The 25,247-nt window shown below is 33.9% G+C and overlaps 1 protein-coding gene across 1 annotated transcript in view; it reads left to right on the forward strand.

Moving 5' to 3' along the window:
* The first annotated feature begins 9,576 nt into the window (after positions 1-9,576).
* The window catches only part of LOC131874916 (trifunctional (S)-stylopine synthase/(S)-nandinine synthase/(S)-canadine synthase-like), a 47,077-nt gene continuing 31,406 nt past the window's right edge, over positions 9,577-25,247 (forward strand). Inside the window, exon 1 of the mRNA XM_059218871.1 lies at positions 9,577-9,993. Within this exon, the coding sequence (XP_059074854.1) occupies positions 9,577-9,993 (417 nt within the window). The remainder of the gene's footprint in view (positions 9,994-25,247) is intronic.

A 25,247-nucleotide genomic window follows, 5' to 3' on the forward strand; every position in this document is an offset into this window, starting at 1 on the left:
GGATTTTCTTCTCGTTTTTTTTGTTGGTTTGTCCATTTTCTAAATCTTCATGTTCAATTTTTTTATTTATCCTAGTGATCAATTTCTTTCATGTTTTGCCTCTTTGTATGGAGACCTCTGACCTTGCATGGTGATGGACTATAATATTGTGCATCGGAAAGCGGCAGTTGATTTGGTTCTGGGCTCATTTTAGTTTCACTAAGCTATTATTGTCTAAATATTGCAGCACACTTCGGGACATCAATGAAATTGTGCACAAACAAAAGAAACAGAATCTATTCACCTGAAGATTATGCACAAATAGTGCCATGCAACCATCAATGCCGATGTAAGAAAATGCTTAGAATGTGCAGGAAAAATATAACATAACCCTAACAAAGAATAATTCTGTTTAAGATAAGAGGAAGCAAAACCAATCTTTCCATAGCTGCTGCTTCAATCTATTCACAAAAAACAAGAAGCACGAAAAATATTGGCATTTTACAGCTAGCCAAAGTCAAAAGCTTTTCGATTGTAGCAGTATTTTAAGACAAAAATGCGTGAATACTGCAATACAACAAGAACAAAACAAACAGCATTTACCTTGCTGCCTTTCATAGCAATAACACCACATTTAATTTTCAGAGACAATGAAAGATTATGGAACAACCTAGAAAAATGGCTAGCATCAATTCTTTTCTTCAAGTTGATGTCCAAGTTTATAAAACCAAGACATAATTATATGATATTCACGATTAGGTTATGTTGAAAAGGCTTCAGAAACTTTCAATTAAATGCAATTGGCAGGGATAAAGCTAAAAATCCACAACCTTTGACAGCATAAACCCATGATCTTCTCTGAGTCTGCAATCGATCTGCATTGTTTTCTTATTTGGCAGCCTAAATCCCTCTGCAATCTCCTTTGTCGAGTTCTAAAACCTTGAATGGTAGCAGCAACAAATACTGTTATTATCTGCAAAGTTTCTTTTTAAAAACACCGCTGACCGATGCAACTGCCCTAGTCTGCATCTATGAGAAATGTGGAAACACAGACTGCACACAAACGACGCGTACCCAGCCAAAGTCCATGTTCCCTGAGATAAGCATTGGGAAGACATTTTTAATACTCTCTTCTTCTTTTTTTTGGACAGACTTCTCAAAATTATTTTTTGAAATCAAACCTCGGAGTTCATGCATCAAAATAATATAATAAATCAAATTTTGGCTAAAGCTTATATGTTTTTTCTTATCAAGAGAATATAAAACAATATTAATATTAAAGTTTTATTAAGACGAAAACATTAGAGTCTATTTAAATAAGGATTTGGCTAAAGCTTATATGTTTTTTCTTCTCAATACAATATAAAACAAAATTAATATTAATGTGTTTATTAAGGTGAAAACAGTAGAGTCTGTTTAGATAAGGATTAATGCGATCTTTTGAGAGCAAAATCTTATATTAAGTGTATTTAGGACAGGATTTTAAATGACAAAAAGAGGAGTGGTCTAACACTCATACGAAAAAGGGATAAAATAATTATGTATGTATGTATGTATGTATGTATATGGTTCACTTTCCCTATGCTAAGAAAGAAGTCATTCTCTCTTCTCAATTAGGAATATTCTAATCATGATGCATTGTGGCAATAAAGCCCTTCTAAGATGTGTGTTTTGGAGATAGTGATGGTGTTAGACACGTCTTGGCTTCCACTCCCTTTGGAGATCATAGTCACTTTCTTCTTTTCAATGATTATATCATTATCTTCAAACTTTGAAGATGCAATAAGAATCAAAGTTGTAACATTTAAAATTTATTTTTTAAATTATTATTTTCTAAAATAGTAGTGAATATTAAGAGCATTCAATGTGTTCACTTTTAAAATGTTGACTTTTTAAAGCATTTCAAAACTCATTTAGATGAAAAATTAATTACCATCATACAACTTATGCTTGATTTTTTGACTAATTTTTAATCAATATATGTTTTTTTTAATATTTTTTGAAGTAGAGACATCTTAAAAATCAAAATTTAAGCATGCCACCCTAGCCCCTAAATGTTTTTGAAACTAATCAAAAATTATTATTTTCAAATATGTATAGAATAGAGCGTTGGATATAAGAATATAATTTCTTTGAAATTAGATTAATTGATTTATTTAAAAAATGACACTAAAAGTACTATAAATATATTTTTGACAAAAAAAAAGACATTAACAATTGAAATTCAATATCAAAACCTTATTGTATTGGAAATGCACAAAAAAGCTATGTGGTTAGAAACAAGCCTGAATTTGACAGGCTAGATGGTTGTTTTTTCACTTTTGGACCGTATATGACAGCTTACAAAATTATTGGACCGTATACATTAACATGTTATTTTTTCTAAAACCGTATATATGACACTTCAAATTATTAATAAACCGTAAAAAATTATAGTAGATAATATATATTATATAATATTGATATATATTAGTTAAGAATGTTTATTATAAAACTACAAATCTATTTAGAATATTTTGAAATGGAAGGATATTTTTTCTAATTTTATAAGATTTTAATATGAATTTTTAAAATAGTTCTATTTTAATATGAATTTAGAAACTTGTCATAATTGAAATGATAAAATATTATTGTTAAAATATTTTAATATGATTTTTTAGAATAGATTCTATTTTCATATATGAATTTAGAAACTTAATAAATTTAATTTTTTAAATATAAAACAATTTATATAATATTATTGATAAATATTTTTTGACAGTTTATATTTGTTTTAAACGTCAAATGAAAGGCATTGAAATGAATAAACCATCATAAAAAATTCATATGACAGGTAGGGGTGACCGTCAAATTCTAGGCTTGTGTATACATACATATATGCATAAGATCTTTCTTTTTACGTGATTGAACTCTCTATAAGGTTGAGTTACAAAAACATCAAAGAGAATGGTTAGCAATATGAAATTTAGTTATTATATGCATTTGCATTCAATAGATCACATGAAACTCATGATAGAGCTTGAAATGCATAAATTGTCATATAGTTTGCTATCATATTTTAATAAAAACAATAAGAGTTATTTCATAATTTAGCACATGCATGTTATAATTTGAATTATCTTTTGTTAACGAAAGTAGTTTTCTTTCTATGTGAGAAATTTGGCTTTGCCTTATGGGACGGGTGTTGAATATAGGCTAACATGGGGAAGAAGATTTTCTTTTCCAAATCTATCTACGATTTTTTAGTTTAAATGCTTTGACCAAAGATATCTGTACCATTAAAATAGATGGATGTAATTTTACTTTTTTATTCTCGCCGCCATATCTTGATAGTAGGACATAACATGCTCATATGTGAAATGCATGCAGATATATCAAGTTGCATTGGATTCCATCATGCCTACCATTTCCATGTTTCTAGGCTTCTCGTGCAAGGTTGGGTATTCTTCAAGTGGGAAGAATTGTGGTTGGGCTAAAAAGCACCCGAATCATCTTTGTGACTCTTGGTTTGTAGATGACCATTAGGTTAGTTGTGGCCAAAGACTTTAGTAATCATGTTACTTGTGTTATTATATCATTACTTGTATTATGGTGACTAAATGGGCATGAGAGCCTAAGTCACATTCTTTGTATATTATATTTTGCATTCTCTATATACTAAACTAACTACTTTTACATGTGAGATATAATATATTTATATGAAATAGAATTGTTTATTTAATTTTGTGATATAGTTTTGGGTTGTGTACCTTACAAGAGTGGAATGTCAAAGGTTACTTTCCTTATGAACACTTCTCTAGGCATCCAAAATGATTAAATGTATTAATTTTTTAACCCTTTAAACTTTGAATTTGTACAATATAATGCTTTTAAAACCACATTGTTGGCACTTGCAAATTATGACAATTTGCAGTGCATTCTAATGATGAGTTGTGTAGTGAGTTAGTCCTCATACCTTGTTTTATCTACCTAAGACCTTGACTTTGACGATTAAAATTTCATAAATTTGACATATTCATACAAAACGCTTTTGTGAAAAGTTATTATATGTAATTGTTTTCTGCATGTTTTCATGGCTTTAGGTGTCTATTTGCTTATGTGGTGGGATTTCCCTCATTTGGCTCTTTAAATAAGAAGGCTAGAAGGCAACATAATATTTTGTAAGTTCATAGGTTAGAGATGTGGGGAAAGGTCAAAGACATGAAAAGCCTTTTAGGTGTGAAATCTCTTTAGTGGCACACATGGATTTTCTCTTGAACAGTATTGTGTTTTGGAGAGATTATTCTCAATTGTTGCACCCTCAATTTTTTTATTTCATCATGATTTCTTAGGTTAATGAGATACGAAGGTGTTAAATTTTCTCTTTATTATAGAATTTATTTGATACATCTTTTCATCATGATTTCACATTAAATATTAAAAGATAAAGTTGAATTCTGCAAAATACATGCTTGAAGTAATAAAATTTATTGGTCGGCCACATGTTGTCATCCACAGTTTCGTGCTAAGAAAAGATAAATGTTTTGTTGTGAAAGCGTGATAGCGTTGGAATGTGTTCTCTTGTCTTTGTTTATTTCTTGCATTGACAGCCTATGCATTTTCCACAACAGAGGGAATATTATGCAATGACTTAAATCACACACACTAAGCTTATACTTCTAGGCTTAAAATTGTTAAACACTTAGAGTTGACTGACATTTAATAGGCTTAATATGTTTCTTAAGGTGTGTGGTCACACTAAGAATACACTTCTAGGATTAAAAGTGTTAAACACTCAGAGTTGACTATTGTTTACTAGGCTTAATATGTTGCTTAGTGTGTGTGGTTTAAGTTTGGCCGAATATTATATGCATAGAGATTTCTAGATTCATCTTCTTGGAAGCCAAACCTTGCTATGGGATTTGACCGTCGAATATCCAACACTAAGGCATGTTTTGGTGAGGATGTGGAGTACCATAAACCCAAATGTATTGTTTAAGAAAGGGGTCATTTTGAAATTGAATGAGAATGGTGAACCTATGCTTTCTTTGACCCTAAAAGGCCACTCATTACTGGTGGATTAAATTTGGGCAGCCATTTGTATTTTGGTGACATTCTTAAACATTCCCTTAATCATCTTGAACTCCTTTAATTTTTATTCATTGCTTGATATGAATATTGTCAATGAAGAGAATTTTTCCTTACATGTTATTTTTATAATTTCATGGCAAGCATCATTCCCCATGGCCTTTATATATTGAGAAAATTTTAGTTTTGGGTGACATTCCTTTGTGTTGGGAAAGCACTCTCATTCTAACCATCACCAAAGACGTCCATCATGGTTCCCGATCCATTAAGGATTTATGAGACTGTATAGAAAAAACCTAAAAATTGAAACATAGATTGAGCCATACAAATCTACAAACATTTTTAAATAGTTTCATTTGCATACAAATGAAAGAGCGAGAAAATAAACTAGCCTTATCTAGTTTTCTTACTACCTAGTCTATAAGTACCAATTCTACAACCCTTACTAGATGAATTTTTATCTAGTTGATATGCTGATAATTTTTTTTTTTAAATGTGTATTACCCCTAGTATTTAAACATTCAAAATTTTAAATCAATGTCTGGCCTATCTAAGAGTTTTTAAGAGGCAATCCAATTCAATTTTAGTCTTAGGTTCAATGATTTAAAAAGCCTCATGTACCATTCTATTAAGCTCCAAAATGATCCTTTCATATTGGCTTAGATGCAAAAATAATAAGATCTCAAAAACCATAAAGCATCAAGGGGAACCATCTCATGAACATGTTCTTGGTACCATTTTGAGCAAAATGGCAAAGTTTTGTGAAAACCCACTTCACCATTTGCGAGATTTTAATGCTTCAAAAAATGTCAAAATAATTATTCTCGAGTTGACGTCATGAAAAAAGACCCCTGAATTGTGGTCATCAAAAATTTTGGCAGTTTGAAAATTGAACTTTTAAAGCTCTTATGCTTCAATGTTTGAAAGTTGTAGATTTGTAACTATCACACCTTTGTACCCAATGCTCCAGAAATTTAGTTTTCTAACTATTACATTCATTGCTACACTCATGATACTTAAAAAGTCTAACTTTTGAACCTATTATGCTCAAATGCTCAAAACTTCTAACTTTTGAACCTCCATATTGCTAACCCATTCAAAACTTTGAAACTCCAAACAACTACCCATCAGAAGAGTTTTGGAAACAATAAAATTCTCAGCCAGAATTAAAGAAGAACGGTTGAAGGCAAAGCACATAAACAGCTTGACTGAATGCCTCTCAAGATGTCATGGTTATTCATAATGCTCTTATAGTCATGTATGCCAAATGTGATTGTATTTAAGATGCGCGTCAAGTGTTTGACAAAATTCCTCAACGACTGCAACTCTTCTGTGAAAAGGAACTTTAAGACTCGAATCCTGCCTGTGCGAACTTAGGAGATTTGGTTCGAGGAAAAGAATTGACTATAATGTGTCGTGCGATGTGGCCTCATTTGTCTTTTAACCTTTTCCGTTTCCGTCGAAGGCTTTTCATTTTCTCTTTTTTTTTGTGTTTATTTTACATAGTTTTTTTATATAAGTTTTGTTTGAGTGTTTTTTCTTAAGAGTTCTATTATATTTTTAATACATAAATTCATCAATATATAATTCTTTAATCAACATTATTTATCAAATTCATTATTTTCCAATGCGTATTTTCTTAAATATTATTAAAATAAATTAAATTGTGTATATTGTTAAAGTATTTAATTTTAAAATGATATGGTAGAAGAATTCATGAATTAGGAACTTTATTTCTCTCTTAAAAGTTTTTTTTAATCTTGAAAAGATTTTATGGCTTCCAATTCTTAATTTTACAAGAATCATAGTAGCACGATGATATAATAAGGGCATTGGTGATTTCTAAGTGGAGCTTGTTAAAGTTATCAATGAAGGCTCACTTTTAGTAAGCAAAAAATATAATACTACCTTATCCAACCTACAAAGAAAATCCAAACAAATAAGGGGAAATGATGAAAAGAAGAGATAATAAAAAACGGGAAGAAGAGAGGAAAACTTATATATCTACAAGAATAAATATCAGAAAATTGAAACTTTCCCTATGAAAATAAGATTAACAACTTATTCCATTATCTAATTTACCACAAGATATGACATAAATATTTTGAGAGTTTGAGGAAAATGGTACATTTCATTACCATAATTACATTATAGACAATAAAAAGAACTATCACCATATTACATCTGTAGACAATAGCCCATGATATTCACAAATAAACATTAGCTAAGGTCAAATGGAATATGTTCACAAAGAACATTAATACACCAAAAAAATTATGCTAACAAATTTTATGAGCCTTAGATTGAGCTACAAGTTCTATCCTACCATTTGCATATGTAGGGGAAAAAGTTAACCTCCATTTCTTATTGCTATTTTTACATTTATCCTCTCTTTTTTTATTCACATTCTTTATTACATTCATATCTATCCCCTTTGCATTTGGTAAAGACTACCCTATCAGCATATATGTTAACCATATTAATTGCATCACATTCAATTGGTCTAGTATATAGATGCAATCTATTCTAGTGGATAGGACCACATATATGACATAGTATGTTCAACAAACTCATGTATATGGACCATATTCAATCATAGTCTTGGTCTACAAGCTTTGAATTAAATGTATCAACCAACTTTAACACACTTTAGTAATACATCATGAAAATTAAATGTACAGATGCTTTAAATTTAAATTTTACATAATGTTGATCAATAATTAAATGTTAATGGGTAGAATATTAATTTATGACATCTATTAAGAAAAAAACCACAGATATTGTATATAGAAAAAAATATTTATTTAGATAAGCATATTTACGATATTTATTTTTCTTAAACTATGAATCATCAAAATTTTAAATTTACAAGTGTTGAAATACTTTATATTTATTACAATTGTAATTTTTTTTACTACTATATATACATATTATGTTTCAAAATTAAATATTAATTAGATAAAAAATATATTTTTGTAAACTATCAATCATATAATTATCAAATTTATTATGTAAGTTTGAAATTTTTTTATTTATTAAGATTATAAATTTCTAATTATTACCTCATATATGATAATATATAAATTTTATGATTCAAAATTAATTATTAACAAATAAAATATATATAATAGTTAAAATATTTATAATATGATGGGACCCACATCGCACGACACACTCCAAGTCAATGCTTAGAGTGTGTCGGTTAAGCTAGGCTGTTTCGGAAGCTTTGAACCAAATATAATGGGCAGGTGTGAAGATAAATTCACCACCTTTGTCAACATCCACCCTGCTTGCGCAAAATGGGAACCCTCAAGTAGGTCATGGACATCCATCAAAGCATTATGAAGGGGCATTTAAGATTTACTAGAAACTTTAGCAAATGCAATTGGCAGGTGTAAAACCAAATTCCACAACCATTGCCTGTGCTAAAATCATGGTTTTAGAACAGAGTATGAACATTCACTAGAGCACCAAGGATAGAGGAAATTTGTTGATTTTTAGAGTTGCAAATGCGTGGCAGCATACATGAAAAATTTGAGTTTCAATCTCTTCGAGGGTTTTATTCTAGAATGGCAACCAATGTTCGATATCAGGATAGGTTTGAGGGTGCCTCCAACTACTTTCAATGGAAGGTTTAGATTACATCAGTTCTCAAGGAGAACAAGTTGTGGGCCTATGTTAGTACAAAAGTGACATCCCCCACAAATGATCCTATTGCCCTAGATGCAAATGAACTCAAGGAGGCCAAGGTGCAAAGGATTATCGTTGATAGGGTAAGAGATCACTTGATTCCCCATATATTGAGGAAAGACACTACCAAGGAGATGTGGGATACACTCACAAAACTATATCAAAGTGATTATCAAAGTCGTGAGATGATGCTATAGGACAAATTGCACAATACCAAGATGTCTAAGGGCAAGAGTGTAACATCTTACTTGTCCATGCTGACACAAGTTAGGGACAAGTTGACTTCTATTGGAAAGACAATTGTTGATGATGAGTTGGTACGTATAACCTTGAATAGGTTTTTGAAGCACTAGGAAGTATTTGTCAAGTGTGTAGCCGGTTGAGATCACCTACCTGACTAGGCGAGGCTTTGGGATGATTTCATCCAGGAGGAGATCTGAGAAAGTTCTCATTGAGGAAATCAATTAAAGAAGGTTGAAGATGAAGAAAACCTTGCTCATGCAAGCAAGGGTAAGCAAAAGGCCAAGAAAGGACCAAGTGAAGAGTCTTCTTCCAAAATTGGGAAGAAGAAAGATTTGAGTAAAGTGAACTGTTATTGTTGCCATCAATTGGGACACTATGCCAGTCAATGCCCAGACAGAGAAAAACAAGGGCAAGCAGAAGAAGCAGGTTGACGCTACTACATGGGTGGATGAGTTTGCAACATGGTTTGAGAATGAGTTTTCACTCATTGATTGTCTCTCGAGTTCAGTTGCCAACGATGTGTAGTATATTGACAATGGAGCTTCTCAACACATGATAGGAGTCAGAGAGTGTTTCACCAAGTTGGAGGAGAAGAAGATGGACTTTTATATTGAGCTCGGTGACAATGCAAAGTATCATGCAACTGGTGTTGGCATGGTCAAGTTTCATATTGAGTCTGGCAAACCTCTATTGGTGGAGGATGTGTTGTATGTCCCAGGCATGACAAAGAATTTGATATTGGTTTCTACTTTGGAGGACAAGGGTTACATTGTGACCTTTGAGGGGGTTAAAGTCTATATTCATCCCAAGGATTCCAAGGCAGCAAAAGTGATTGGAGTTAGGCACTTTAGCTTGTTTTGGCCACAGTTTGAGCCAGTGCCTGTATTGGTAAGAAGTAGTAGAGGGTTAAGAGAACTGTGGCATAGGAGGATGGCCCATCTTCACCATGGAGCACTTAATGTTCTCAAGGAAATAGTTACAAGGCTGCCTAATATGAAGGTTGAGAAGCATGAGGTATGCAAGGGTTGCGCTCTAGGCAAATATGCCAAGTCCAGTTTTCCAAGTAGTGACATTAGGTCAAAGGGGATATTGGATCTAGTACATTTAGATCTTTGTGGGCCCATGTCAATAGTATCCTTGAATGGGTTCAAGTATTATGTTACCTTCACTGATGATGTCTCAAGGAAGACGTGGATATATTTTTTGAAGAATAAAAATGAGATCTTTAGTAGGTTCAAATAGTTTAAGGCTCATTTGGAGAACCAAACAAGGAAGAAGATCAAGGCATGAGCTAAAGTGCAATGACCATTTGACAAAAAAATATCGTCTCAAGGAAGGAAATTATTGCATAATGCAAAAAATAGAATGTTGAAAAAGTTCTTGAAACTTTCAGCAGATGCGATTAGCAAGCATGAAGCCAAATTTCACCACTTCCACTAGCATACTCCCTACCTGCACCAATATTGAATTCCTAGTTAGAACACCTCAATGATAAAGTATGTATGGAATAAATTGTTGAAATTTATTTAACCTTCCCAACTAATGCACTTCACAAGTGTAAGTCAAGTCTCCACTATCTGTGCCAAAGTGGGAGTCTTTGAATAGGATATGGACTACATCAAAATGTACATGGAAGAAAGACATTTTCAACTGATACCATAGTTGGAGACACTCTATTGAATATGTGTGAAAAATGTGGAAGCGTGGGTAAGGAAAAAAAATTGTTCCATGGAATGTTACAAAGAAGAAAAATTATCTCATTGAATACAGTGATTACCAAGTTTGTAGGAACCAAGTTTGATGAAATAGCTTTGAAATTGTCCAAAGAACTTAAGACATGGATGACTTCCTATGGAGAAATTATTTATAAAGCATTTAGGTGCAATAATATACTAAAATAGTCATATATGAAAATCCTCTATGAATTTTTAAATTTGGTTATAAGGCTACAAATGGTGTTATTGGAAAAACACATAAAGGGAAAGATAGAATGCAAATAGTGGGTTTTTTAATTGCATGATGCATCAATGGTCTGCATTCCTCCAAGCTCTCATTCCAAGATCAAAAAGGGCCACTTCATGTTCATGTTAGTTATAGATGATATTTTGCCAAATATGTTCAAGCCAAAGTTTTAGAGCTAATTGTTAAAATATTACTAAAGCTTGATATAACCTTCAAAATTCTATTTGCAATTCATGATATGATAATGATGGGTGTCGACATTCAAATTCATATATTTTAGCATTTTTGCATCTCGTCATTATGGAATGAGGAAGGTAATATAGACAATTCTTAGTGCTAGGATTGACTTCAAAAGTTATCAGAATGAAGCAAGAAAAGATGGAAAGCTACCTCGACAAAGTCAATAATTCGGTCTTTATTCAAAGTTATGGGTTACTAGTTACCTTTCTGTAAAAGTGACTTATGTCACTTGATGCAACTAAAACTTATAAAATAAGCCTTATTTTGTGAAAAGATATAAAAGTCATTACTAAATAAGGTTTATTACTTTTAAAACCATTGTATTTCAAAAAGGTAATTAGAAAGTAGTTATTGAGTAGTTAGAAGGTAGTTATCTATCGAAGCCTATAAATACAAGGCTATTTCTATTGTAAAGGGGAGGGAATTTTATGAAGAAGAAACATTGGAGAATTTTCTATAGAAACTTTTGATAGCTTTTGGCTTTACACTGTACAAAAGAATTTTTGAAATGGTAACATTTCATGAAGATAATGAGGAATAAATTTGGTTTGTGTGTTCTAAATGTGATCATTTATTATTATTATTGATTTCTCATATGTCAAATTAGTAATCTCTTTATGTTTCTATGCAAACCATTGTTAATCTATGCAATTGGTGTAATGATACACAAGTAGGCTTTGGTATCTAAGTTTGAAGGTGTTGAAGTAGCTTATCTCTTCGTAAGTCAAGGTTTGTCTTTCATCTTTCATCACCATCGCATGGCTAAACATATTTGTTGATAAACCCCCTTATAATTGTTATCATCCATGAAGTCTTACTTGGCATTTGTATGTTTGCTAGTAAGGATTTTGTTATTAATCTTCCATTAGTTTTGTCTTGTCTCCTTTGTACTTTGGAAGGACAAAAGAGACAAGACAAAACCCCATTATGCAAGGGAGTCATACCTCTCAAACGCAAAGGTTGTTACTCCATAATGGTCTCTCCAACTATTGGGACATTTGTCACTGCTCATCAAGCAAACAAGGTCAGTTTTAGAGATAAAATCATAGTGACAAATTTGCTTACCAACAGTGTGGTTGTTAGTATGTAATTTGGAGAACTTACTAATGCAAATTTTTAGACATCATGTTATAAAAAAATGGCCAATCATAATCATATAAATAAACAAATGTTTTAAAGGTAGAGGATAGAAGTTTTGGTGCCTTTTAATCCAACTTTATCTTACCAAGGTTCTTTCACTTAATCTAATGTTGGAGATTATTTTTAGTGGAGTAACCTATAGAAGACTAGTGAAATTTTGTGAGTCAAATTGATTAATGTTAAAACTTAAGGATAACTTTTGGTGCTCAGAATGTTGATATAAAGGTAATACTACAAAATGAAGGGAAATTTTATCACCAATTAATTGGATTTACCATAGGGTGAATTTTTTTTATCCAAGGAAAGTAAAATACGCTCAATAACATAAAAAAATTTACTCGAGCTAAAGTAATTCATAAAAAGTGCAAGTGAAGAGGAAGAGTATTGAATTTAGTTACAAATGAAAGCAGATGAAAGGCAAAGTGGTCTCAAGATGGAATTTTCCTTTATATCAGCTAATGCAGATCAAGGATGTTGAAAATGCCAAGTGTCTCAATTAGATTAACTTTAGGTCTTGTTCAATTCTTTAAGTGTAATTTCCTTCCATTTAAAAAATTATTCTAGAAGTAGTTTTGGGGGGTTCAAGTTTTCTTTATACAAATGTTGTAGCTGAAGGTTTAGGATGAAGTTTTTGATTTAGGATGAAAGATTGTTGTAGTAATTTTCTTACCAGGATACATAATGAAATTCAAGTTCTATTTAATTACACCTAAAATGTACATTCATCAACTATTTATGAAATAAAAAGATCAAGGGTATTTTGTCTCATCTCTGCAAGTTTAATATAGTGTTTGTTTAGTTATTTCTTTATATTCAAGGAGTATACTAAATTGCTTTGAGCAAAGCATTGAAATGGTGAGTAGTACATGAAGGATCTAAAAGAAGAGTTGCAAAATATCCAACAAATAGGGGGTGTCCTTGTAATGCATTAGTACTTAGAAACTATTGGTTAGAAGTTAAATTTCTAGAGTAGTGCATTTACTTGTTATTAGCTGACTCTATAGTCCTTACAAGACACCTATCTAGGGATCTTGTGCCAAATATTCGAAACCATGCTTAAATGAAAAATTATTCTTTTTGTTTTCATGCTTTATATTTTATTTATAATTATTGAGTTTTCTATGCAAGCGCTTGAGGATTAGCCAAGATTTAAGCCTTTCTTGTATTGATTTAATGTTTAATGGCATACTTTTGAGAGAACATTGTCTATATACAATACCCTACCTATTGGCTGAATGAATCAATTGGTATTGTCAAAAGTGTTACCCCCTAAGTCCAACAAAGTCTAAAGTGTAGAGGTTTATGGTGAATCTCCTATTTGGCCAAATCTTACACTAAACTTGAGCATGAGAAAATGGCTAATCTCTAGGGTTTAGTTATGTGTGTATTTGAGAATCAATACACATTAATCACCATTTTTATATTTGAGTTTTTAAATGGAATCCAAGTCCTAATAAAACAAATGTTTTAATCTCAATCACTCCAAAATATGCTCTTGAAGCTCCAATCTACATCAAATATGAAAAACTTTAACACAAAAATGAATTATGTTTTTGGTGATGCAACATTTCTTGTGAAAATGGATGCTTTTGCATCACTAGATATGAGAACTATGATTTCTATGACCTAGAGATAAAAAATACAAAAAAATATCACAATCAAACTATAAAAAATAAATACCCAATCAAAACCTCAAATAAATGTATCCCTCTCCAATAAATCCATTCATGAATTGATACTAGTGAGAATTTGAATTACATACAATGTAATTGAGCCTACTTATAAAGACAAGGCTATGAGAGGACACAATCATGACATGTGGCTGAATGAGATACAAGGTTAGGTAGGGGTAGGCAGGAGAAATAATAAAATATTCCACAAGAGGTGGATCACCCACCAAAGAAAAAATGTGACAACAAGATAAGACCACAAAAGGTGGAATTTCTCCTTTAACCAACTTCCCTAAGTGTCTCATATGCAAACTACAATGAATACATTATCCTAAGTCAACTTAAGTAAAGTGTAATTATGAGACATAATTTACACCAAAAACCCCTTTTAAGTGCAACTTAGGGGAATGTAGATTCAAGCTAACAATGCAAGATGGGTTCCAGATATGAGGCCATGTTAGGTACCCATGTACAAATGCAATGCAGTCTCTCAAAAATGGAGAAAGAGAGAAAAACCCAATGGGGAAAAACATCCCCTATAAGAGAGATGAAAGAAAACAATGCTCTCAATGATGTATGAGAAGAAAAAAAGCTTGTGTGAGGAAAAAGTCCCCCCATAAGAGAGAAGAGGAAGGACCATGAAGCCCCCCTCAATGTATAATTTCTTGCAAAGATGGTCCAATGATGTTGACCAAAGTCCTCCCCACTAGGAAGAAATAGAGCCAATGTTGCACCAAGAACGTCAAAGTGTGACAAAATCAGGTACCAATGCTGATGAAGAATCACCAATGAATCACTCACTATTTGACAAAATGAAGATCGGGCATGGAGACACCTGCTTTGAGTATCATCTAGATATTTGTCATACAATCCAAGTCTCACTAGAGCGATGCACAATCTTATACAATCTAAGTCTCAACGGGAGCCATACACCAAGTCTCACAAGATATTTCCTAATCTACTAAGTACAAGAGGATTATATCAAATATGTCATCAATGACAAAGTACAAAGAATAATGACACTTTATATTAGTGTGTGTATAGCATAGCTCATGCAAGAGAATACAACATGATGATGCAAATCTAGAAACATGAAGATGAAGTCACCAAAAAGATGCCTATAGAAAACTGCAGATCAAGATGCCTCCAATTTGAATGATGCCAAGAGATATGAAGGTGCAAACTACCCCCTCCTTGGCTGTCGGTTGGAGAATGTTGCAAACAAGTATGGTAGACAAGAAAAAAAATTGTTCCCAATTTTTCTTATTCAATGACATTTTGTTTTTAAAAGAATAAAAAATCTTGATAAAAACACGTTTAAAAAACACTATTAAAAACTAATAAAGAAAAATTTAAAATTATTTTTTGATTTTTGAATCTTAAAAAAAATATTTATTAAAAATAAATTAAAAAATTAGGTTTTTATATTAAAAATCTTTATTAAATACTAATAAAGAAAAAAAATGAATTTTTTATATTTAAAAAAACATTAGAAACTTTTAATTTAAAAAACTTTATTTAAAAAAACATATTTTAAAAATTAAAATCCCTTAGCAAGGGGTCCGCAAGTGGCCTACATACACCTACCACTGTAGGTGGCTTGCGGGTCAAGCACTGGCTAAGGGGACCTTTAAACAACACCCCATAGCATAGGCCCTACTACTCCTAATTTGTAAATCTATATATGATCTGCAATGCCCAAAAAAATGTGCCCTTGTCAATGCCTAGAAAATTTATCATTGGGAAACGTGCAAAAATTTTTGCTGGAAAACGTACAAGAAAAAATTGTTGACTCTCGTTATCGCCCCAGCATATTGGCTGGGCCCCCGCCAATATGCTGGAAAGACAGCAAAGACCCTGAAAAAAATATTTATAATTTAAATATTTATTTTTTAATATTTTATTTAACTTTTTTAATTAATATTTTTTATTTTTTTAACTTAAAATAAATAAAGAACATATAGAATAGTTGTTAAATTTTCACAAGATGAATTAATATAATATAATATTTGTTAAAGAGGGGCGTGATGATAGGAATCGTCCTTTATTGCTGTAATAAACCCATGAAAACTATTAGGTAAGGCAAGGGAACAAGAAAAAGGAATTATTGGGAGAGATTGTAGGAACGAGATTTTAGGTTAGTGAGCATTGGAGAAGGGGACACACAACATGTGTCCAACCCAGGGTATGGTGTACACTTGAGACTAATCTAGGGAGGTATTGGCTATTAGCACTTGTGTTGAGCATTGTTCCAAGTGGAACCATGACCTGTGTAGAGTGACATAGTGCACTTATTCCTCCTAGATTGCTCATAGATGGAAGATGCTAAACCAGGGATACATTTTTGATAGTCTATTGGTTTCATTTGCACAATACAAATAAAGATGAGTCTTTTATGGCATTATCAATTGAATAATGAATTTGTGATGCTATAATTTATTCTCTACAAATTGAATCAATGAATCCTGACTTGTGGTGCTATATTTATTTGTTGTTCTTTTTAATTGATTGCACTTTTTGGTACTATATTTATTGTTGTGTAGTTAAATCTGAGAAATAAATTTAATTACTACATTTAAATTTTTGAAATTAGTGTGATTAAAAAATCAGTAACAAGTGTTTGTTTTCTACCAGTATTTTAGAAGATTATATCAATCATGTGGGATGATGTACAGTTGTATCAAAAAATTATAGTGTTGTACCTGAATTTGCGAAAGTTGGGAATTCATTTGGAGGCCTCTATCAACAACCATGTTCTATAAATTCCACCATTCAGGCCCACTTGTGAGTTAATTGATAAGAAAATTTTAATTATGAAAACTTGTTTCCAGCTTCTATACTAGTATCATAACCATTTCCCCATATTGGAACTCAATATCATTGATGTTGTTGTCAGTGCTATATTGATTGAAATTTAGATCTGAATGTAGTTTAGGGTTATTTGAGGATTTTGATGAAATTTCCAACTTCATAGATGTAATCAACATCTATATTACAAGTTATAGTTGTTGTTCCAGTTTGTTTATTTTTGAAAATATTAGAAAACACCAAAAAATTACAAAGGAAATAATAAGGGACATTACATAGGTATCCCACAGTTTATCTACATCTCTCCTCAAATTATAAATGTTGGCATGAAGTTGATTGTACATAGATGGCTGACATGGGATGGTTAAGTAATTTTGATTCTCATTTTCCATTTGCCTCAATTTTATCACCTGCACAATGAAAGCATTTTGCCCACATTTTTTAACTAGACACCTGTATCAGACAAGTATAATGTTTTACCTAAATTTGGAAGTGTTGGGGATTCATTTGGAGGTCTCTATTAGCATCCCTCTTGCATAAATTCTATCATTCACCCACTTGAGAGTTCATCTTGGAAAAAATTAATTATGAAAACTTGTTTGCAGCTACCATACTAGTATCATAACCATTTCCCCATATTGGAACTCAATAACATTGATGTTGTTGTTGGTGTCATATTGATTGCAATTTAGATCTAAGTGTAGTTTAGGGTTATTTGAGAGTTTTGATGAAATTTCCAACTTCATAGATGTAATAAACATTTATATTACAAGTTACAGTTGTTGTTCCAATTTGTTTATTTTTTAAAATATTAGAAAACACCAAAAAATTACAAAGGAAATAATAAGGGGACATTAGGTATCCCACAATTTATCTACATCTCTTCTCAAATTTTGAATGCTGGCATGAAGCTAGTCATACATAGATGGCAGACATGGAATGGTTAAGTAATTTTAATTCTCATTTTTCATTTGCCTTAAGTTATATCACCCTACCTTGAGGCTTGACCATGCTAGATTCACTAGTAGAAGGTAAATTTTTCTTGGTTTTTAATTGAGACAATTGCATTCTTTAAGACTTCATTTTAAGTGTTGATGGGGTGCATGGAAGGATGGGAATAGAAAAGGAGAAAGGTTTTCAGAAAGAAGTTCAAAGGAGCAATGCACGCAGATTCAAAGTGCAAGATCTTGAGGGTCAGACATGAATTTACTGGTATAAGCAAGCAAGTGGGAACAAAAAAAAGGATGATCATGATTGGGGTGAAGAAATGGACTCTACATTCCCAATGGATAATCTTCAGACAAGGATCAATAACGGTTGGAAGGCCTATGGGGATGATCAGAATGAAAACCAATGGCAATAATCGACCTATATCCAACAATGGGTATTTGAAAATGGTTCATGGGTGGATAAATGAAAACCTTAGATGCAACCATTTTGGAAATCTCATTTTTCAGGACATAATGGAAGGAGGATGAAGAAAAAAAAGGGCAGAGTCAAGCAACATAAACCCTGCTTTCATAGGGAAAGAAGGCGGAACCATGCACGCATAAATATGGGGGATTGATAACTAGATCCCCACAAATCTAGAAGACAATGGTATGGAAAGTTTTAATAAAATAATGGGCTTAATATGGATTCTTCTGAGGATTGGAGGAGTAAATAACCTAGGGGGAAATTCTAACAAACAAACATCTTCCCAGAGCATAAGGATCCAAATCTACCGCCTAAGGATGTACCTTCGATCATGGAAACAAACTCAAGTAAGCTATCTCTACCACCAATTTCATGTAAGCTGATTCATTTAAGTATAGATCATATTAGGGATGTAGTGGTAAGATATAAGGAAGTCAAGTTATTTATAAAATAGGGGAAGGTCAAAATGATGTATCAATACTGCATGAGTGGTGTCTATCAAACTGGGGTAAACAAACATAGTTGTAGATTTTGCCTAGTAATTATAGTATGGTATTTCTTCCTTCGGGGGAGGATAGGAAAAAAAATTTAGATCGGGGGTCATACTTCATGAAAGGGCAGCAAATTCAAGTGAAGGAATGGACTCCTAATTTTCACCCGTGGGAGGTAGCAGATCAATTCAAGTGGGTTGGGATTTATAATCTTCCGGTAGAATATTGGGATTATGATACCTTGCTAGAAATTGGCAAAGAGATGGGAGATCTTATTAAAATGGAGGGAATTGTATCAGATGATTTCAATGGTCAGTATGCCAGAATGTGTTTCAGGGTCCATACATCCTTATCATTTCCTTAGGAGATTGAAATTCATACTGAATGGGGCGTATGGAAACAAAGATTAGAGTTTTAGGATCGTACTGAGGAAAGCTTGGATTCTGGTTTGGCAAAGCAAAAAGGTGGTCACTGCAAGAGTAAGGAGGCGGTAATGGACATAAGTAAAGGAGATGGTAAGGGTAAAAATGGTGGGAGAGATTCTCAGACCCCTACTGGGGATTGACTGACTAGACTTTCATGATGGAAAAGTAAAAAATAATAGAGGTAAAAGCATCGGAGGCTCCATCTGTGAAGGATCAACCAACTCCTTATGCTCATCAGGAGAGGATTGGGACCAAGACGTTGGGACTGGATCAAATTCGGACATTTGAGGATGTCCCTTAGTCTCATTTTAGGCAGGGTGTGACACCAAGAAATAATAGAGATTTGAATATAAGGTGAAGAAAACATGACTCTAGTCGAAACTCATTTAGAGAGTATGCCTCTGACTTTGTATTAAATGACCAAGAAGATCCCAATGAAGAAGAGATTGTGGAAGATAAAGACCTCCAATTGGAACTTGAGGCAGTAAATGACCTTCTGGGACTTACCCCTCCCTATCTTTGAGCCAATGAAGAATACCAAAAAGGGAGAATGGACATGATCCAAAGAATTATAGAATCGGACTCCCAAGCATGTAGGCAGAACGACATAATTTGGAGCCTCCAACTCTAAACTCACTTCCTAACACTGAGACTCTTGGTATCAAACAAATCCCCTCATCCAAACTCAAAGTTGATTGTGGAAAAGACCCATAGGAAATCCATAGAAAAACTAAGGTCTAAGGATGGAGAAGTCATGGGACAACAAAAGATGATGCAGGAGCATCCCCAGTTCATGACAATCTTGCATCAACCAAAAATATTTTCTTTCTATTTGCATTTTCAACATTTATTTTTGTGTGTACCGGTTTTGGCTCACTGGATCCTATGGAGTTGGATTCTACTTGAAGACTTGATCATCTTTCTTATTCCCAAACTGCATTGCATTTGGATAATTTTTGAGGAAGATATCGCTATTGGTTTCCATAATAGTTTCCTATTACTGGTTGACAGTTTCTTGTTCCAGGTTGCCTGGACCTATTTTGGTGATCTACCAAAACCATTTCGAATCTTGTGGAGCCTTGGGCGTTGATTATGATGTTCCTTCATGTGTGTCCGACCTTTTCCCGTGATCTACACTTCATCCTTTGGATTTTCTGGAGGAATCTCTTGGTGGAGGCTGACCTTGTAGGTTTTACATGTTAGGTCTTGTTCTTCGGGTTTTGATCCCTTTTTTAGCTGACCGGATCCCCTTGGATCGTATATATAATTGTAATTATGTATTAGAATGGAATCAAGTAGTTAGACTGAGCGTAGAAAATAGATTTTGAGATTTGAGGTCCTAGTTGTGACCTATGTTGTACTTTGAGCATGTTGTAGTAGGCTCGTGAGCCATTTTTTTGTAACCCAATTGTTATCAGATGGTTGTAATCGATTTTCATGTTATAAAATAATCTGTTCAATATTTCCTCCATCATATCTTTGTGTTTCTATTGTGTTTACTCTTGTTGACTAGTCTAGATTTATCTATTTGAGGTCCCTCCTAACCGATGTCTGCTTCAAAAGATCACCTCTCTTATAAATTCAAGGAAGGGCACCCCCCTTCCCCAAGTGCCATTATGCTCATTCATTGGAATATTAGGGGCTTAAATGCCCCTAACAAGCAATGCCTAGTCAAGAAAAGGATTGGCTTGGCTAGACCTAAAGTAGTTTTAATACAAGAAACAAAACAATTTCAGTTGGAGGTAGAAATGTGTTTTAAAAGTTTTAAGTAGTGAAATGTTAAAGAAGTCTAGGAAGATGGTGCTTCTGGAGGCCTAGCAATATGTTGGAACTCATCTAAATTTTGTTATGAGCACCTAGATATGGGTAGGAATTGGATGGGGAGGATGGTAAAAAGCTTGGAACGTGATTTGCAATTCATCATTGTTAATGTTTATTGCCCCACCTCTTGTGGAAGAAAGAGAGCCCTTTGGGCTGAAATCGATACCTTTTTGGGAACATAGAGGACAATGCTACTATCATAGGTGGAGAATATAATGCTATCCAATATAGGCCAGATAAGAAAGGGGGAATATTAAATCCAGGATAGACACAAAAAGACTTTAAGGATTGGGTATTTAGGAATCAGCCAATGGAGATAGAACTAAAGAATGGGAGTCTCACTTGGAATAATAGGAAACTCAGTTTTAACAACATAGCTCAGATAAATTGGACAAGTTCTTCTTCAAAGGTGATCTATCTCTATTTCATGCAGCCTTGGAAGGGACTATCCTCCCCTATTCAGGGTCATACCATTATCCATTTAAACTAAATTTGTTAATGGATTCAAGGCCCTCGAGAGTTTCTTTCAAGTTAGAGAATATGTGGTTCAAAGATCATTCATTCTTGTAGATGGTTGAGGAATGGCGGAAAGATGAAGTCTATTCAGGATCAAAACTATTTTAATTCATTTCTAAATTGAAATGTATCAAAAGGAGGTTTTAAGCTTGGAACAAGGAGCATTTCAAGGATATATTTAAAGAAAAAATGAAAGTAGAGTAGGATCTGAAAGAACTCAGTGAAATAGTTATTAAAGAAGGCATGACCAATGATAGTTATTTGAAGAAGAAGGATGATCTCCTCAAAAAATATTAGGACATCCCGTCTAAAGAAAAAATATTTTGGAGACAAAAATCCAAGGAAACATGGCTAGGAGAAGAAGATAGGAACTCGAAGTAGTTCCATAATACCTCCAAGTAGAAGAGAGACCTAAATAGGATTAGTAAACTGAAACTAGATAATGGAGAAATCATAGAGAAACCAAAATAAATTAAGCGAAGGATTGTATCTTATTTTAACAGTCTCCTTAATCAGGAACATAGATCCAATCTCATGCATCAAGTTGAGATCCTAAGGAATATACCTCTGGTCCTTAGCCTCGATCAGAATAGGATGTTAAATGCCATGTTCACTCATTCAAAATTCAAAACTACCTTGTTACAATTGCATCTAGACAAGGCACCTGGGCCCGATAGATTCCCAACCATCTTTTTTCAAAAATGTTGGCACTTCTTGGGGAAAGAGATGGTGGATGCCTTAGAATATACTAAAAATTCAGGGAAACTGACTAGGGAAGTGAACAACACTTTTTTGGTCATCATCCCCAAGAAAGAACATGCAAAAAAAATGGAGGACTACAGGTCGATCTCTCTATGCAACACAATTTATAAAGTATTGTCAAAGGTGTTAGCCAACAGAATCAAGCTCATTCTTCCCCTAATCATCTCTAAGTAATAAAATGGTTTCGTCCTTGGCAAATTCATGATTGATGGGGTCATCATTGCTCAGGAAACATTACACTCATTGTAAGTCAATAATACAGCAGGATTGTTGATCGAATTGGACATTAGAAAATCCTACAATAGGGTGGACTAGAGATTTTTGTGTAAGGTGATGGAGGCATTTGGGTTTGGTAGACAATTCATTAACTAGATTTTTTAATGCATTGCCACCCCCAATTTTTCTATTATGGTCAACAACTCCCCAGAGGGTTTTTTTGAAGTACCTAGAGGATTGAGGTAGGGAGATCCCCTTTCCCCCTTTCTTTTTATTATCTTCGCTGAAGCCCTTGGTAGGGCCATTCAAACACTCAGTTAAAAATGGAGACATTACTGGTATCACAATTTCTAGGAATATTAAGGTATCACACCAGCAGTTTGTAGATGATACCATGCTCTTTGGGGATGCTAAAATAAAGGAAGCCATGACCTATGGCAAGATCCTGTCCCAATATGCTTCAGCATCAGGGCAATAAGTTAATGTAAATAAATTCAAGAACTCTTCCCTTAATACTCACCCAAGAAAGCTAAGAGAGTTGGGCTTTAGGAAAGGGTCCCTTCCATGCACATACCTTGGGATCCCATTGGATATGGGTTTCAGAAACACCAAGTTGTGGGATCCCCTCAAGGATAAGATGGAGAAAAGGCTAGGGTCCTGGAAAGGGAAATGGTTATCCTGGGTAGGAAGGATAGTTATGCTTCAAGCTATCATTTCTTCAATTCCCATCTATCTTCTATCTTTCTTACTTTTGTTTGCGGGGGCTAATAAAGTTTAAACTCAAACAAATGAGAAGATTTTTTGGAAGGGCCTTTCAGAGAAACACATAATAGCCCTTAAGTTGGAATCCAAGAACACTTGAGAGGGGGGGTTGAATCAGTGTTCTACCAGAATATATAATTTTAATCTTAATATGACATGCATTCACCAACCGGTAAACCAATACATATAAGATTGAAATAAGTAAGGAAATCAATAAGACAATCACACAAATGAATACCATAACATAGATAATTATACATGTGAAACTTCGAAGAGGAAAAAACATGGTGGGATTTCTGACCCACAATATCAATCCACTGGCCATATGGAAAGATATTACTGTAATGTCCTAAAATTGTGACACTTGCGATTTCGACTGCATTTGGGTCTTCACGATGGCAATGCAACACAGAACCTGAATGGAGACCCCGAAACTTGTTCATGACACCAAAAATTGCATTTTTCAGCACCCTAGCTTGATCCCTCCTTGCACCTTGCTGTCCTGGGAGGTGGGACCATGGCGCCCAATGCCCTGGTCCTTCAGGACTAGGGCGCCCAGCGCCCTGGTCCCCCAGGACCATGGCACCCAGTGCCCTGGTCCCTAGCCCTATTTTGGGCCCGGTCTCTTATGGGGCTTCGGGTCTTTAAGTTTGCAAATTGGAAAATAAGGTTGCTATGTCGGCCCAAGGTCAGAAAAATCAGTCTTTCAACCCTAATTGGCAAGTATGTAGACTACATTTCCTCTCCCATTTTGAGGAGGGGAGGACATATGTGTACAAGACACGGAAGTGACATTCAAGTATTCAAGCATTCAAGCATTCCTTCAAGCAATTGATCATTCTAAGTCTCCATTCAAGGCTAAGTGTTGCATTCAAGACAAGGATTCAACCATTGAAGAGGAGATCACATACCACATACAACATACAACATACAACAACATTTACACCTTCGCATGTAAGAATACAAACATTCTTACAACAAGGTATTAGTACTTGTTTACATTACAATCATTTACATTTACAGCATTCTCATTTCTTGGTTAATTCCAAAACCGGGGTTTGACCTAAGGGCAAACCCCTAATCCCTAACCCCCCAATCGTCCTCTCTTTTTTGTGTGTAGGTTGCAAGTACGCGGCTGTAATTGAAGATTTGGAATCCTTGTGCAGAGACGAACAGATCCCCCTTCGTTTCGCGGATTTTTCAGAGGACCGTGTGCATGCCGGGCGCCATCGTCCTGTCAACTTTCACTCAAATTTGCAGGACAGCGTCATCTTGACATTTTACTGCTAATTCCAGGTCCGCAGCTTCATCCTATATTCTTATCTCTATTTATAAGTGAATCTTTCTCACTTTACATGCATTCCTAGCTCAATCCTTCTATCTACATTCTTTACAAAAGAGGGTAGCCTTGTTGTCTTAACCCTTGAAACTCATTTAGAATCCAATATTGCATTGTGTGGGATTGGATCTTGTAGGTTTCAACCCCTCTTTTGAATGTAAAGTCTCTCCTAAGTGAAAACCGTCAACCCTAGTGACCTCCTTTCTCTCTCCTTGGAGTGGTGGGGGGAACACTTAGGGTTCGATCGCGATTTTCCACTTTACAATTACAAACTATGGGGTCTTACACATGCAGGAAGGCTTATAGCCTAGAGTACATTGCTCATCACAAAGGAGTCTCACTGACTACAATTACTCTGAATAAGTGTAAAGCAGAAAATCGCGATCGAACCTTAAGTGTTCCCCCCACTACTCCGAGGAGAGGGGAAGGAGGTCACTAGGGTTGACGGTTTTCACTTAGGGGAGACTTTACATTCAAAAGAGGGGTTGAAACCCACAAGATCCAATCCCACACAATGCAAGATTGGATTCTAAATGAGTTTCAAGGGTTGTGACAGCAAGGCTACCCTCTTTTGTAAAGAATGTAGATAGAAGGATTAAGCTAGGAATGCATGAAAAGTGAGAAAGATTCACTTATAAACAGAGATAGGAATATAGGATGAAGCTACGAACCTGGAATTAGTAGTAAAATGTCGAGACGA

This window comes from Cryptomeria japonica, chromosome 4 (genome assembly GCF_030272615.1).
Source record: "Cryptomeria japonica chromosome 4, Sugi_1.0, whole genome shotgun sequence".
NCBI classification, from domain to species: Eukaryota; Viridiplantae; Streptophyta; class Pinopsida; order Cupressales; family Cupressaceae; genus Cryptomeria; species Cryptomeria japonica.